This window comes from Ooceraea biroi, chromosome 9 (assembly GCF_003672135.1).
Source record: "Ooceraea biroi isolate clonal line C1 chromosome 9, Obir_v5.4, whole genome shotgun sequence".
NCBI lineage: Eukaryota > Metazoa > Arthropoda > Insecta > Hymenoptera > Formicidae > Ooceraea > Ooceraea biroi.
The window spans coordinates 12,900,131-12,914,607 of NC_039514.1; the positions used below are offsets into that span (position 1 = coordinate 12,900,131).

General features: G+C 46.0%; 1 protein-coding gene across 12 annotated transcripts in view; it reads right to left on the reverse strand.

Annotated features, from left to right (window-relative positions):
* Nucleotides 1-14,477, reverse strand: part of LOC105279564 (cAMP-regulated phosphoprotein 21) — a 30,541-nt gene that overhangs the window by 3,000 nt on the left and 13,064 nt on the right. For 2 of the 12 annotated variants that reach the window (XM_026972732.1, XM_026972736.1), the window contains exons 2-14: nucleotides 6,708-6,997; nucleotides 6,133-6,403; nucleotides 5,625-6,047; nucleotides 4,948-5,548; nucleotides 4,667-4,842; nucleotides 2,823-3,787; nucleotides 2,541-2,726; nucleotides 2,306-2,456; nucleotides 2,028-2,215; nucleotides 1,764-1,934; nucleotides 1,520-1,682; nucleotides 1,249-1,435; nucleotides 1,051-1,154 (exon numbers count right to left, since the gene is read on the reverse strand). In XM_026972732.1, the coding sequence (XP_026828533.1) occupies nucleotides 1,051-1,154; nucleotides 1,249-1,435; nucleotides 1,520-1,682; nucleotides 1,764-1,934; nucleotides 2,028-2,215; nucleotides 2,306-2,456; nucleotides 2,541-2,726; nucleotides 2,823-3,787; nucleotides 4,667-4,842; nucleotides 4,948-5,548; nucleotides 5,625-6,047; nucleotides 6,133-6,403; nucleotides 6,708-6,997 (3,876 nt within the window). Of the gene's footprint in view, nucleotides 1-805; nucleotides 905-1,050; nucleotides 1,155-1,248; nucleotides 1,683-1,763; nucleotides 1,935-2,027; nucleotides 2,216-2,305; nucleotides 2,457-2,540; nucleotides 2,727-2,822; nucleotides 3,788-4,666; nucleotides 4,843-4,947; nucleotides 5,549-5,624; nucleotides 6,048-6,132; nucleotides 6,404-6,707; nucleotides 6,998-7,753; nucleotides 7,944-8,008; nucleotides 8,128-9,705; nucleotides 11,670-14,477 lie in introns of those variants that run through there. The other 10 variants (XM_026972742.1, XM_026972739.1, XM_026972734.1 and 7 more) reach the window with 9 other exon arrangements.

Sequence of the window (14,477 nt, forward strand, 5' to 3'; positions counted from 1 at the left end):
TGTGGTCTGACACATTTTTTTCTATCACCAATAACAGTCGAGATATTCAGGTGGCCTGTTTTAGGTGTCTCACCCTGTATATACGCGTAACTCATTAAGAGAAGCCTTATATATATGAAAGAAAACCATGTCTCATAAGAAAGAATAATGCAGCGAATTGCAACCGCAGGTGGTAACAGTCGACAAATAAAAAAAGAGTGAAAATAAAAAAATCCGACGTCGATTGGACGAAATCGATTAAACGACATTATTCATATCTCGTTAATTCGTGTGCGAGAGTAAGCATGAAAAATGTACCGTACATGTTCGTGAAATAAAAAGAAAAAAAGTGTGCGAACACCACATTCAGTGTCACTGTAACAAAATGTATTCACAAAGAAACGATACAGAGTTGTTACTGCCCAGATTCTGAAGTGGTTACGTCGACAAGAGTACACCTTTTACAAGAAAATGGACTTATCGTTATTTGAAAATTGGGCAGAAACAATTCTGCACGTTTTCTTATCAAGTAAAAGGAAAGTTATCCTGTGCGCGCGTTGTTGCTTAAGCGTACAGTGTAACAATGAAGTATATGTGCAGTGAAAAGGTATTTTTCCTACTTTTTTCCGTAAAATTATACAATCTCGAGACAAATCTGTCATTTCTTGTCATCATTTTTGTGATAATAATTTGAGGAAATCGTAATTGGTTCAGTGTAATAATTCTTATATTAATTCTTATGCAGAAGTAGGAATTACTTTCCAGCACGCTATTGTACAAACCGAAAAACTACGAGTATTACAGAAGAAATAATGAACCAACGCACGTGAAGAAGCCCCTATCATACGAAGAAGACACTGTGTTCTGTGTAGTATTTTATATTTAAGTTCTGTACCTTATATCATACTGTCTTCCACAGGTTTCGCTTTCAAGGAGAGACAAGAATCGTGTCAAAATCGTGTTACTCCTTATTCTTTATAAGCGAAATGAAAGAAAGTAACTAAATCTTAAGCGACGTACTGAGCGAACATCGAATCGTTTTATGTTTTTATGTCCATCAATTTTTCATACCTTCTCTGATGTCTTTGGGTACGTTTGTCGAGAGCGACGGTATGGAAGGCGTCTGGTACAGATTTGGCCGCGTGCCATTCGGTGGCAAAGACGTTACTTTGGACCTGAATAAATTGTATAGATGCACAAATTCATCAGGAATCAAGCGATAACGCTTACAATAAAGATATATACATGTGAGAAAGTCGAAACAGTTACCTCTGTTTGCGAATCTTCTGATTCTTGCCGTCAAAGGAAGTTGGTGTGCCGGCGCCCGAGGTATTAGATGAATAAGACGGTGGCCTGTACGATCGCGGGCAACCTTGAACAACAGGCGGTGATGATACCGGTGCGTATTGCAACCGTGGATTGGTTGGTATGCCAGGATGCATCAATCTCATATCCCCTATGACATTTAATAAAAGTTTGACGTAGCGATAATTGTAAAACAATCCAGTGAAACTATTCGTTAGGTTTTCGAAGATGTTACCTTGCACGATATGGACACCCTGGTACATTGGCAGTGGGTAACGTGGTTGAGATTGTGCGCTTCGGTCCCCGCTCCCGCCTCCGAAGAGCTCGTGCGCCGGAGTTGGGGATCGACTGGCTCTTTGAGAGTTGGCTGGCGTTGTCGCTCGAACACCGGGAACGACCTGTTTGCCCACAGAAACACCATTCTCCTCAGGAAAAAGCGCTATGCAGGTTTTCTGCACATCGCTCTACAGGATACTTACAGAAACGTTTTGCCTGAAAACGAAATTGGGAACGAGCGTGGGTGCCATATACGCGCCGGTTGGCGCGGAGGACGCGGCGTTGTGCGCGACCTGACCAAACGTTCCACTGGACATCATCGCCGGAGGCGCGTAATTGCTCGAGTTGACGTACATCAGCGGCATACTGGGTATCTGATAAATAATCCAATGTTTTGTTAGCGTGAGTATTTGCAGAGAGCGGCTTGCAATGTTACGCTGGATCGATATTGAGCATTAGATAATTACCTGATTCGACGTTGGCGTGTTTGGTGGCGTGGGTACTCGGTACACCATGGGCGGCTGCATCGCTGGTTGCGCTGGCGGATAGTACGTAGGAACCATGTGGACCGGAGGTTGATACGTATAGTCGCCCGGTGTCGTGGTTACTGCCGGTACCGAATTGTACGCTACTGGGTAACTGCCCACGTAATTAGCTGAAATGCAAGCAGCGTCGATGTTATGTGGATGACAGAAACGAGGAGAGTAATTACATTGTAGCGTTTGTGATCAGTGTGACAACGTACAATTTGCTTGGCTCGGAGGAGTCATCGTTTGCGCATTGAAGGAGTAATTCGTCGGGAACCTCTGCTGTTGTAGCTGCTGCCTGTCGCCCGGATTCTGACCGACGGAAATCGCTGTTCCAGGCGGAGGTACGAAGTACATGGTCTGCTGGGGCTGGAAAGAATTATTCTTCGTTGTAAAACAGACGAGAGAATGAGAGGACGAGCACGCGTGACTGGTCTTTAGTTTCTCACATACCGGTATTTGATTCGGCGGTGGTTGCCAATAGTTCGGTGGTACAGTTTGCACGTTCTGTACGGTCTGATTCGCAGACGGCGGCGGTTGAGGATACGTCGAATGCGGTGGTGTCGGATGACTGTCTCCATTACCACGCTGATCGTATATATTCATCCCCAAGAAATATCCGGACAAATCAGCCACATCCTAAAAGTTACGCAGCATTACTGGTGATTTCTTCGAAGAAAACGTTATTACGAAGAACTTCCTAAGGAAGAACTTGAAGCTGGCAAGTGCACTTACCGTTGACTGCGGTATTGGTCCTTGGTGCACAGACATCGCATAATTGGCATAGAGCTGATTCTGATTGAAGACAACATCCGCCTGACTGTTTGCTTGACCCTGAGTCGGATGAGGCGCCATCATCACAGTCGGTTGCCCCACAGGGGGCGGATAGACACCCTGGTTGTACGGTTCTGAGGTAGGTACGTAGGTCGCGTACGGTTGTTGAGCCGTTTGGTTAGTATGACTACACGTCTGAATCGTCGCCGACGACTTGACTAGACTTTGTTGCGGTATCGGTTGCTGCTGCTGTTGCATTTGTTGTTGCATTTGTTGTTGCTGCTGTTGCTGCTGCACTTGTTGCTGCGGAATGGGTGGATTCTGTGGAATAGATGGAGGAGGAGGTGGCGGCGGTGGTGGTGGCGGCGTGAACGGCAGACTTGGCGACGTCGCTGTGTTCGTCACTTGAGCTCCAGATGTTACACTGGTGTTAATCTTCGACTGCGACGATCGCTGCTTTTTACCTTCGTTCTTAAAGTTACCACTTGTCACTCTGGACGGCTCGGAGGGTAGCTCCGCATGTGGCTGCTGCTGCTGCTGTTGTTGTTGCTGTTGTTGTTGTTTGTTAGCCGCAGGTATATTGCCACTCTCGTTCTCGATGGCGAAAAACTTTGGCGGATTGTCCGGATCGTAGCGATAAATCGAGCCGTCCGCGTTCGTACATGGTTGATTGGTCTGCGGGTTTATTATTATACTGCCGGGCGGTACACTGGATAGACTAGTAATTGCCCACATAACTGTCTGGCCACCACCCGACTCCGGCGAACCTAAGTCCTGACTAGATACTTGAGTGTGGCTACATGTTACAGCAGCCGGCACTGGGGAGGGCGAAGGAGACGGCGAGATTGTCGCATCGCTGCGTTGACTTTGAGATTTGTAGCCGCTACTCGACGGGCTTAAGCGTGAACACACACTGGCACCCGAGTCTACAAATTTATGCGTAATAATATATTAGGACTATATTATATTACGAGATGACAAATTTGAAGTTATGGCGCCAAGAAGACTGGAAGATCAGAAAGAGAGTAGGAAAATTGAACGTAGTAATACTTAGGAAGTAATGTAAATAATGTAAAATAATATAAAGTAATAAAGTGTAAAATGTAAACTGGATAAATTATATAAATTAAGTGCATTTAATGGTTTTAGTGGTTAAGGAAAGAAGGCTCCGATCGCGAATAATGTAAAGTAGTTAGATTAGGAAAGTAGGGAATATGTGTGTTAATAAATGTGTGTGTTAGGGAATTGGTTGTAAACCAAGTCCCTTTCTTGGCGGAAGCTGAAAGTAATAAACTTGATTGATATATCTATGAGATATCGATGAAAACATGTTTTCATCAATACTGCATGTGATTAACGGTATAAGTTCATCGGTATAAACATTTATTGACATACATTGTTGTCTTTCGTACGCAAATCATGCAAATATTTCTGATAGTAATTAACTAATTACATTAGTTCCCTTGCAATTGTACTTTTAAAGTATAAATAAAGTATAATAAAATATTTTTCAATACTTTTATGTACAAATTTTCTAGAAACATAAATTGTTTTATATCATTGGAGAAGCGCAGAAAAGAAGAACCAAGAAGGACAATAAATATGTTCATCAATGTAATTAATGTAAAGTTGTAATAAAATAATATACATGTAAAAATAATTAAATTATTATATAATTATATGTATCAAAATATATTTCGTGTGTTTAATCAGCAAGGTAGTATCAGTAAAAAATTCAATGAAATTTTTATCAAGGATTTCAATGTAACACAACACAAGTAACACACAATGTAACGAACTATTACCTTGCTTCATAAGGCGAGCTCCTGCGCTGTGCGTAGATGTGACGCTGTCTCCCCTCGACAGCATACCTTTGGTGTATCCACCAAAACTGAATGACTTAGAAACTGACGGACGCAACACTGCGCCACGGAACGAATCTCGCCCATCAAAGGATTCACCCTTCAGAAGTCGATTTTGCCTAAAGATGCATACATCATTTTTCGTCGCGATCGCGATACATAATCATATTAAGTTCAATGAATTTTATAAATCACTATTACAAACTCGAATGCAATAGCATTACCTTATTAGGTGATCCGAGGGGGGTAATAAGCGATATCTCGCCGATGTGTCCGAGCTTTCTAATGAGGACCATGTCCAAGACGCGACCTCGCTGCTCTCGCCGCTGCTATCCTTAAATATCCTTCGTCTAGCCCGAGCGTACTCCTCCTCCCGCTCTTCGAAACTTTTGCTACGCCGGCAGTAATCGCTCGATCTGTCCGGCGACTTAAAGTTGAAGCTATCCTCGAACGAACTGGAATCCCGTTTTAGGATACTTCGTCGTGGCTCCTCCGACAAGATCAAGTCATCCCTGATGTGCTCCTTGAAACGCATGTCCGGTATCCGCATGTTCTTCGTCCGCGTGATGATGACGCTTTGACCCGACTGATCGACGTTGTGTTCCATGCCGAAGTAAGCTGCTACTCGATGTACCAGCATCCTGTTGTACGACGACATGGTCGGAAATTTGTGAGAGACCTTCTGTCGGTCTTTTGCGAATTCGATCAGCTCTTTTTCGATCCTCAGCAACACCGTGCGATCCTTGTGATTGCGATTTATGGTTTCTGCAATGAACTGCTCCAGATCTATCCCGGTGCTGTCCGTGTACAGTTCTGTGCTGCTGTCTGCGAACAAATGTAGAACTCGATAATAAAATAATAAGAAAAAATTCAGAGTTCCATGTGATTAAACGATATGTACCGCGCGAAAGGCATGGTGATGCACTGTCGTAGCTGCCCTGGGACGAATTCTGATGTCTCAATTTGTGCCTAGAGCCGGGCCTGCTCACCGAGAGCGTGTTGCATTGCGCCGAGCATTGATTATTGTAGATATTCAGCGTGTTCGGTCTGCGTTGCTCGGACTTGTGCTGATTGTGCTGATTCTGCGCGCTCAGGGCGAGATTGGTGCTCTTTGGCGAGTGCTGCAATGCCTGGCCGATCTTGGAAGGTGACACCGGCGTCTGTAGCAGACCCGGCCGCTCGCTCTGATTGTTCTTCACGCAATTATTGCATTTCTGGATGACATTTGCGCCCGCGAACTTGGAGCGATGGTTCTCGAATTTGTTACCATTAGTCGGAGAAGTGATGTTCTTTGGTGAGTGTATCTGAGAGGGACTAGATTGACCTACGTACAAAAATCCAGGATAAAGACGTTTAATTGACACGCTTATTTCTAATTACGCGTGCGACGAGCTAGAAAATGTGCTTACCATTTCGCGACGGTGTCCGGCAGGTCGGTGAGGTCGCTGTGTTGCGCATTTGCTTGGGAGATTGAGCGGGACAGAGGTTGCTGTTGAACATCGACTCGTTGTTATTGAGCTTTGTCGAGTTAGGTGAGAGGCTGCACACGATCTTCTTCTCACTGTCTGCCGATTGGGGACTGTGCGGCGACGGTGGACCGTTGCCGTGTGGCTCCCGTGGGGGAGACGTTGACTCTCTCATGGCATGGCTTCTGACCAGCAATTTCAGTTTCGTATTTGTCTGCAACATCCAGACAATTCCACGATCATTATATGATAATCGTAACGTATAAGCGAATATACTACATTACATTCGTGAAAGACAAAGAAAAACAAAGATCAACAAAAAGAACAAAAAGATGAACAAATCATATGCTTTTAATATATTTCTTTTTCTCTCCGTTTGCGAAATTTAATCACTCTACCTTTTGACTTCTTAGTAGAATGTACATTAGAGAATGTACATTAATAAATCTACAAGGAAAAGACGCGCAGAACGAAGCACAATAATCTAGCAATGATGCTGTATGCACACACACACACACCCGATTGCGAAAGTTCTTGCTCTCGGTGTCCGATTTGTCGGGCGGCGGGCAGGAAGGCGCGGGACGGTGGAGTGAATTCGGTGCGGGGGAGGTGCCGGCGTTAGGGTTGGCATTCCCGTCTATCATATCCGACTCCGAGGCGTCCTGGTGAGGTGCACCACCACCGGAGCCACTTACGGCGAGGCCTTGCCTGGAGGATGGCAGTGAGGGCATTCCTCCTCGCACCACCACCGTGGGACTCTCAGGTCGATCCTGCGACCTGCTTCCTTTATACACCACTATGCTCGGTACTGGAATCATCACAACGCGCGAACCGCGATTACACATACACATCTACTCGACGCCAACGGAAATCTATACAGATTGTCCCAGCTTCTGCGGTAAATTTGAGAGTGACTCTCTCTCTCTTTCTCTCTGTCAGCAACATGTCGAGCCACGTTGAATATTAAAGTATCAAACCAGTCGCGTGCTCCAATGTTTAATGAATGAGACTCGAAGAATCTGCAGAAAAAGGGACATGCTGTGTTACCAGACGTTTCCATATCGGATTCCATGATTCTTTAACTGTTTTTCGATAGCGACTATCCCAATCGAATCAATAATTTGTTGATGTGCAACAATGTGAAGACTACTGTACGCTACGTGTGTTGGCGTGACTGTCCGGTGGAATTTCAGAGTTATTAAATTACAAACAGCGAAAGATCCTCATCCGAACGTCGATATATCGTCTTACGTCGACAAAACGATCCTCCTCGCCATCGGCACCATCAGTAAACTCGGAAGGAGCCTGTGTTTCTGATGGTACGCTCACGCTTACGCACATCCGTCATTCCGGCTATTGTGTCTCGAACGTGGGTGAAACTTGGACACGTTTTTTCAGGCGTGCGCGTGTGTATGCGTGTTGCATGTGTCGCATGTGCATGTCACGTGTGTCCAGTGCACGGGCGATAAATCACGGCGACGGCGGAGGGGCGGGGTGGTATATACTCGAAGAGAAAACAATACGGGAGACACGCAAACGCGAGTGTGAAAGGGGCACAACTTACTCTCCAGGCGGGCCATGTGTTAAATGCGTCATGGGGTTACGGTGCAGTAGCCTGCAACTGCGAGCGGCGGGTACGAGCGCAGGTGCGACTAGATTAGTACGTGAATCTTTCGGGTGGCGTGCAGCACGCGGGGTTGATACTAGGAGCGCTAGGACACTCACTGCACGTCCACCTTCCGACATCGTACACTCTGTAAGCAGACACAGATACGCTCGTGACGCTCTCGTGCGTAAAAAGCGCGCTTGTGAAACTTACGCGCGTGGCCCTCCCACTCTATCCTAGTCCTCCTTCAACGTATGTATAATAAATTCGCTTCGCGATTGCGGGTTCGATTAATGAAATAGGTAAAAGCTCAAGAAGAGTCACAAGAAGAGCTACAAGAAAGAGAGCAATAATAAATATTACTAATACATATCTCTTTGAATCGCCAGCAACTTCATTTAATTGACAAATTCTTAAATTGCGCAAGACCTGAGAGAGGTTCCAGGTTCGATTCCTGGCGTGGGGTGGTATTTTTTCGCAACGTAACATTATTATTTAATGATTCCTACTTATTACTAGGTTTATATGGAATATGGAAATGGCTGCGTTTTTAAGTCTGACGAAATTGTTGGCGCGTGGTTGAAAAATAGATTCCTAAATAATCATTGCATCTAATGCACAAAAATATTGTCCGACCATCTGACACTCTGCCGGTCTTGCGCAATTTAAGAATTTGTCAATTAAATAAATATTACTGTTACGCATTTTTGATATATCTAATGTAATATATCGAGTCGTAACATATATTCCTCTCGCTTGTTTTTAATAACAAATATATGTTACAATCCATATTATTAAAAATACTAAAAGAACGAGACGAATATATGTTACAATCTAATAATTGACTGATAACGCGAGTTTAACCATGCTCTTAATCCGGACTGGATGATTCGTAAAATTTGATTGTCGGATTTAATTGATCGCGTGGGTATGAATGGATGCGATGCTCCGTATAATCTCTCGAAAGTAAGCATCCTATTCTTAAACGGTTTTGCATTACAATTGTCAGCGCAACAATCATCTTACGTAATGAAAGAGGGGAATGACGAAAAAATTGTTGCATAAGAAGATTCCTTTTCTGCGAAGGAGTCATTTCTTACTAAATGAAAGGAGAGGCTATATCGCGCGTTATCGTGTCTTTGAGTGAAGTATCCGATAATTGTTATACGTAGCGTAAACGGCGAGCTATGAATCACGGAGCTTCTATAGGTCAGCGTTATGTCGTGAGTCATTTGCCTGCGCGATGCTGTTGGATTATTAAATCATAGGATTGCTTCACGTGCGCGGGCACGACAATGCGATGGATCCGAAAAGATTCGATATCCTCATTGACACGTTGTTATTATCACGCGCGTACACAACGAAACCGATTACGAGCGACATTATCACTAATCGGGATACGCAAACGCTCCAGTATCGCGCAAATAAATTTCGCATCGGGCATGATTGATTCTTATTAACGCGCAATGTGAAAGTGAAAAACTGAAAAATGTAAGGAAAATTATAAATCAAATCCTTTCTTGACTAAAAAGACTGAAATAAACTATTTGATTTTTTTATCATATTAATGTGCGATATACTCTTTGCTGTCGACTTAATCAATTGGCTGGGCGAAATGTTTCAATATTCGAGAAATCGACTCGCTTGCCAATGTATTAATAAATTGTTCTGTGCAATAAATGCCTAATAAATATTCCGTATAAACGCGAAGCAAGCGTGTATAATATGAATGATGCATATATTGATAAGAGTTAATAACGTTCGCGGCATGCCCGCAACTGAACACGTTATTAACACACATGCTGATTACGGTGAAAAGGCGGGAAACAATATCCTTAAAGCTTCGATTCGATTCGCAAAACAATCATCTGAATGAAAGGCAATTCTCTCTCTCTCGGTGTCCAACGAACCTCTGATCGGGCTCAGTGGTCTCCATGACAGCTAATTGGGAAAGCGTGCGGTTCATCGCGTTAAATTTACACCGGAAATGCGACTACGGCGTTCCGTGTACGCGTCACGTATACACTCGTGTGCACTCTTCCTCCACGTTTCTGCCGCATTCCTGCCGCGACGCGGATAAATTTATCCTCCATTCTCGGTCGCGACGCGTTTATCGCGAGCCGCTCTCGATCGCCGTCGATCAGCCGCAGATCGCATTTCCTTCCTTTTTGCCGGTCTTCGTGCTCGCTCGCTCTCTCTCCCTCTCTTAGTGCCTCTCTCGATAGACCCGCTTTTATTTTTATTCCTTCTGACGTCCTTGTGCTCGACGAAATGATGTTCTGTGCGTACTCAATGGCTATCGATCACCACGCATATCGTTCATCTATATTCTTGCTTCCTCCTCCCCATCGTGGTTCATACTCATTCAGTCGGACTTTTTGCTCGTCCACCACGATCGATGATCGAATTACGCCTCGATCGACTCGATCGCGTCTCTGATTCTTCCTGCCGATACCAATTTTCTCGGCGAGATAACGTCTCGCGTTCACCACGAGTCGATTGGAATAATCAACGCGAAAATCCGCTTATTATTAAACGCGATCAGTTCATACTCTGCTCATCAACTTCCTTGTTCCCTGCTGTCGACACTCGCTTCTTATCTCGAACGCGTAAAGTGATTTCGCGGAGCGGTATCGGCTGGTCGCGTGCGTTTTACGACTGATAAATACAGTTGGTCTCTAAGTAAAAGCGACTCGATCGCAGAAGCACGGCGATTTGCGAGAACAGATCTCTTTCTCTCTTCTTGTTTCTTCGTCGGTTGTCCGTTAATAGTCTCTTGAGTCTTGGGAATCTCTCGAGAGTCACGTCTCTCGCTCGTAAAAGCGCTTGCTAACTCGCGCCATCGTATGAACTTCGGCACGAGCGGGGGATATGACGAAAAATCTCACGAGGAAGAAGGTTTACGTCAATGCGACGACTTCGATTACAGCGGGGACAAAAATGGTCAACGTGGCAGCCGTTTTGAGATTACGCTCTCGGCGAAGGGACCCCGAGCGTTCAATCTCGCGTGGTGATCCGTCGTCTCTCACTTATGGCACTGCGCGTGACAGCTTCATCCCGGGAACGGAAGATTAATTAAGCAGATAGAACTGGGAATTGTGTGTTAATCGGGACAATCCGAAACACGCCAGACACCAGAAGAATTATTCCGGCGTGGCGTTTGCGACTCCGCGATTACCGCGACATTCCGATCTCCTCGTCATCGCCGATCGCACTGTCGCGGAAAATTCATTACTCGCTGATTACTGATGGAGAAGACGCAACAAGGGCTCTTTTCTCGCTGTTAAATCGCTGAATCCTTTCGCGACGACGCGCGTCGAAAGATCCTAGAGACGAGGTGTTCGCCTGGTCCGCCGGTCGATCGACAATCTCGGCGATCGATCGAGCGGAAATGCGGATCGCCGCGCGACCTTCCGGCCGCTATGATGTCTCAGCTCTCGTTTTCCGCTAGTCGAGGTGGCACGCTTTGGCAAAGCTCCGCGGCGTCTCGAAAATAGCAGAACGCCTCTATTTCCCTCTCTCTCTTTCCCTCTCTTCTCCCTTCCAATCCTCCCTTCGCTCTTTCTCTTTCCTTCCGAGCGCGTTACTTCGCGCGCGCGGGATCTGGTACCAGCGCGTCTGCCTTCTACCGTGTGCTTCACACACGTTGGGGAGAAAAGTGTGATGTTCCTGAAGAAAAAACGTGAGGAACGTGAAGGGAGAGAAACGGCACAATCACGATGGATGCGGACGAACGGTCCACTGTTCAATGGACGCGCGAGGAACGCAAGAGAACCTGGACCAGCCACAATCTATCGAGTGTAACGTCACGTCACCGCGGGACCGCTTTGCGCGAGAGACTGAGAGAGGCGCGCGGCGCGGCGCGCGGCTAACCCGGGTCGAGAAAGAGCGGCGAGGGGGTAGCTCGTATGTCGGACGGAACGAGAGCGCAAAGCCAGCCAGGGAGAGAAAGAGCAAGAGAGGGGGAGAGCGAGAGCGAGAGAGAAACGGCGTCGCAACGAGCCGGTAGTGAGAGTGAGAAGAAGAGAGGGACGTATATATTCTCTCTTCCTCTTCCTCTCGACGTAAGCAAAATGGCAATGAGAGCGATAGAGACAGAAGGATCCGATGACAGGGCGAAGGGGATGAAGATAGAGACATCGCCATCGCCGAACAGGCGCCATGGAGGAAGATGCAGAGACAAGCGGGGAAAGAGCGGGACGATTAGACGATCGGGATGATTAGAAGGGGATGGAAACGCGCGGAACAGTCACAGTTGACGGAGATAGATGATAACGATGACAGAGATAAGGAAAGGAGAGAAGGCAAGACGCGGAGGGACGTGTACCTCGGTCGAGTGCACGCGTGCGCGTGTCCCCGTGCGTACCCTGTGTACACCGAAAACCCACCAGCCTAGATGTGGTAAATCCACATTGGGGGCTCGGATGAGCTCTGATCCTGACAGTTATTTCGGCGAAATAGAAATGTCTGCCCTATGTATCTTGGAAACGGAAAGTAATCACAGGGAGCCAAACCAGGAGTGAACCATCTATCTGCGACTACCTTTCTATTCCCGAAACTTAAGATTTCAATGAAGGGGAAAGATTTTGCTACGATGATATTCTGTCCATCTAAGAGCTGCAACAAAAGACCTCGAGGCAATTCCGAAAGGAAATCCCCAAAAATTCATTCACGCATTGGTTGATCATGTTCAATGTTGTATCGATGCCCAAGAATCATTCTTTGAATAAAATCCACAATTTTCACACATCTACAATCAATGATTGTATTAGTATCAATCTCTTTATTTTCTAGATGTATTGTGCATTTTCTGCATAAAGAGGAGGAACAAAGAGACAAGCGAATATTTCAAGGTAAGATAAGCATCCCCCTTCGGCGCCATTTGAAATTGTGAGCTTACACGCGACCGAGACGCAAGATACTGCAGAATGCTCCTTTAATTTCCTCTTCATTCCCGAAATCTATTTCTCTCCTTCCCGAGAGAAGCGGCGTTCGCAGAAATATCTCGGAGCTGCAATTTAATCGTAAGTCGCGTAAGAGCGAAAGCAAGGTGATAAAACTTTTATGTCCCACATTTGTGAGTTGCTGCTCTCGTGAAGCAGTGCAATCGGGCACGCGTGAGCGTGTGGGCGCGCGCACACACGTGTAACCGAGTGCGAATGGTGTCTATGACCCATATAACACGCCCAAGCGTAACTAGGTCGTGCACCCCTGTATTCCCTGGAATAATATGGGGTGTCCCGTTCGAAAAAAAAGAAAAGAAGAAAACGATATCAGATATCGATTCGGGCATAGTACAACGCACAGAATCCTATCGTTCATCCGACGTACAACTTTCCGCTTACTCACGTCGAGAATCATCGGGAACAGGTGCGCACATCGTGAATAAACTTGATGATAAAATATTACATTAACTGTAAATCAATATAAAAACATTAACAATGTTTGTCAAAATATGAAAATTACACTAACAGCGTAATCAGGTTATGGATCATATCAGATTATAACCAGTTATAAGATGAATCGACCACCCAGTAGAGTCGATTACAAGTTTCCACCACGAGTGAAATCCAAATTGCTACATATCGGCCACCATCGACGACGGAAGGAGATATATCGAATCAGATATAAGCGACACATATTGTCTCAGAAGGTTGATTTTATCAGGATCCGAGTAGGAAGAGGCTCAGTTTACCAACATTGTCCTGGTTCTCCCGTGCAAATATTTTTCTCGCAACCCTAAAGACTCCCGCGTGATATAAATCGATCGCAGGCCGACCGCGACGAGAGGAAAGAAAAAGAGAGGGAGGGAGACAGAGACAGAGATAGAATCAGAAACAAAGAAAGAGAGAGATCGATGTGGCTTCCCGTCCATCCATCATGTAACGCAAAATCTGTAATTAATTAGATTTAATAAATGAATAATTCTGCCGTCACAATTATTAACCGACAACGGCGACTGATAACGAGATAGATTATCTCACGTATGACAAAACCTACACGTAAGTCGAAGACGAAGGAATTACGATTCCTCAGTTCATGTCTTACTTTTATCATATTTATCGTCGCGGTGACAAATTGTCTCGACAATCGCGGTAATGGAACACATCACGCATCGACCACCCCGCATTCCCCGACTTGAACACCGCACCGATGGCGGATCCGCCATTCGGTCGGCGGCGCCTAATTCCGGAGGTCTAACCCAATTTCCACACGGGAGGGATGACCTAGGTGCAGGGCAAACGCAGGCACGGAACGAGAGCGCGGTACGTGCAGGTACACGGAGCAGGATATGCCAGGAGGCCGGGATGTGTATCCGCGGAACGGGATACGGAGAGTGCGAGGGGTTAGAAGCCGCCCACCCACCCGGGGGGATGCTCCGTTCAGTTTTAGCGATACCAGTGCCAGTCCGATGCACCCCTTGTCGCTATGGAAACGACCTACTCTCCCTGGACGGACGCGCATCGGACGGGCACCCTCGCGCGAGAGAGTTAAACATTCGAATAAGGATATCCGCTCGCGGACGCTCTTTGAACTTCCGCCGCTCCCATCCCTCGCAGCGGCGACTGACCTATGACGGATATCTGAATCAACCCTCGCGTTTAACGACCGCGGACATTTGCAGATAGATTGTCGATATCCGACAAAGAGATGCTCAACTGTAACGATGACTTAACGAACT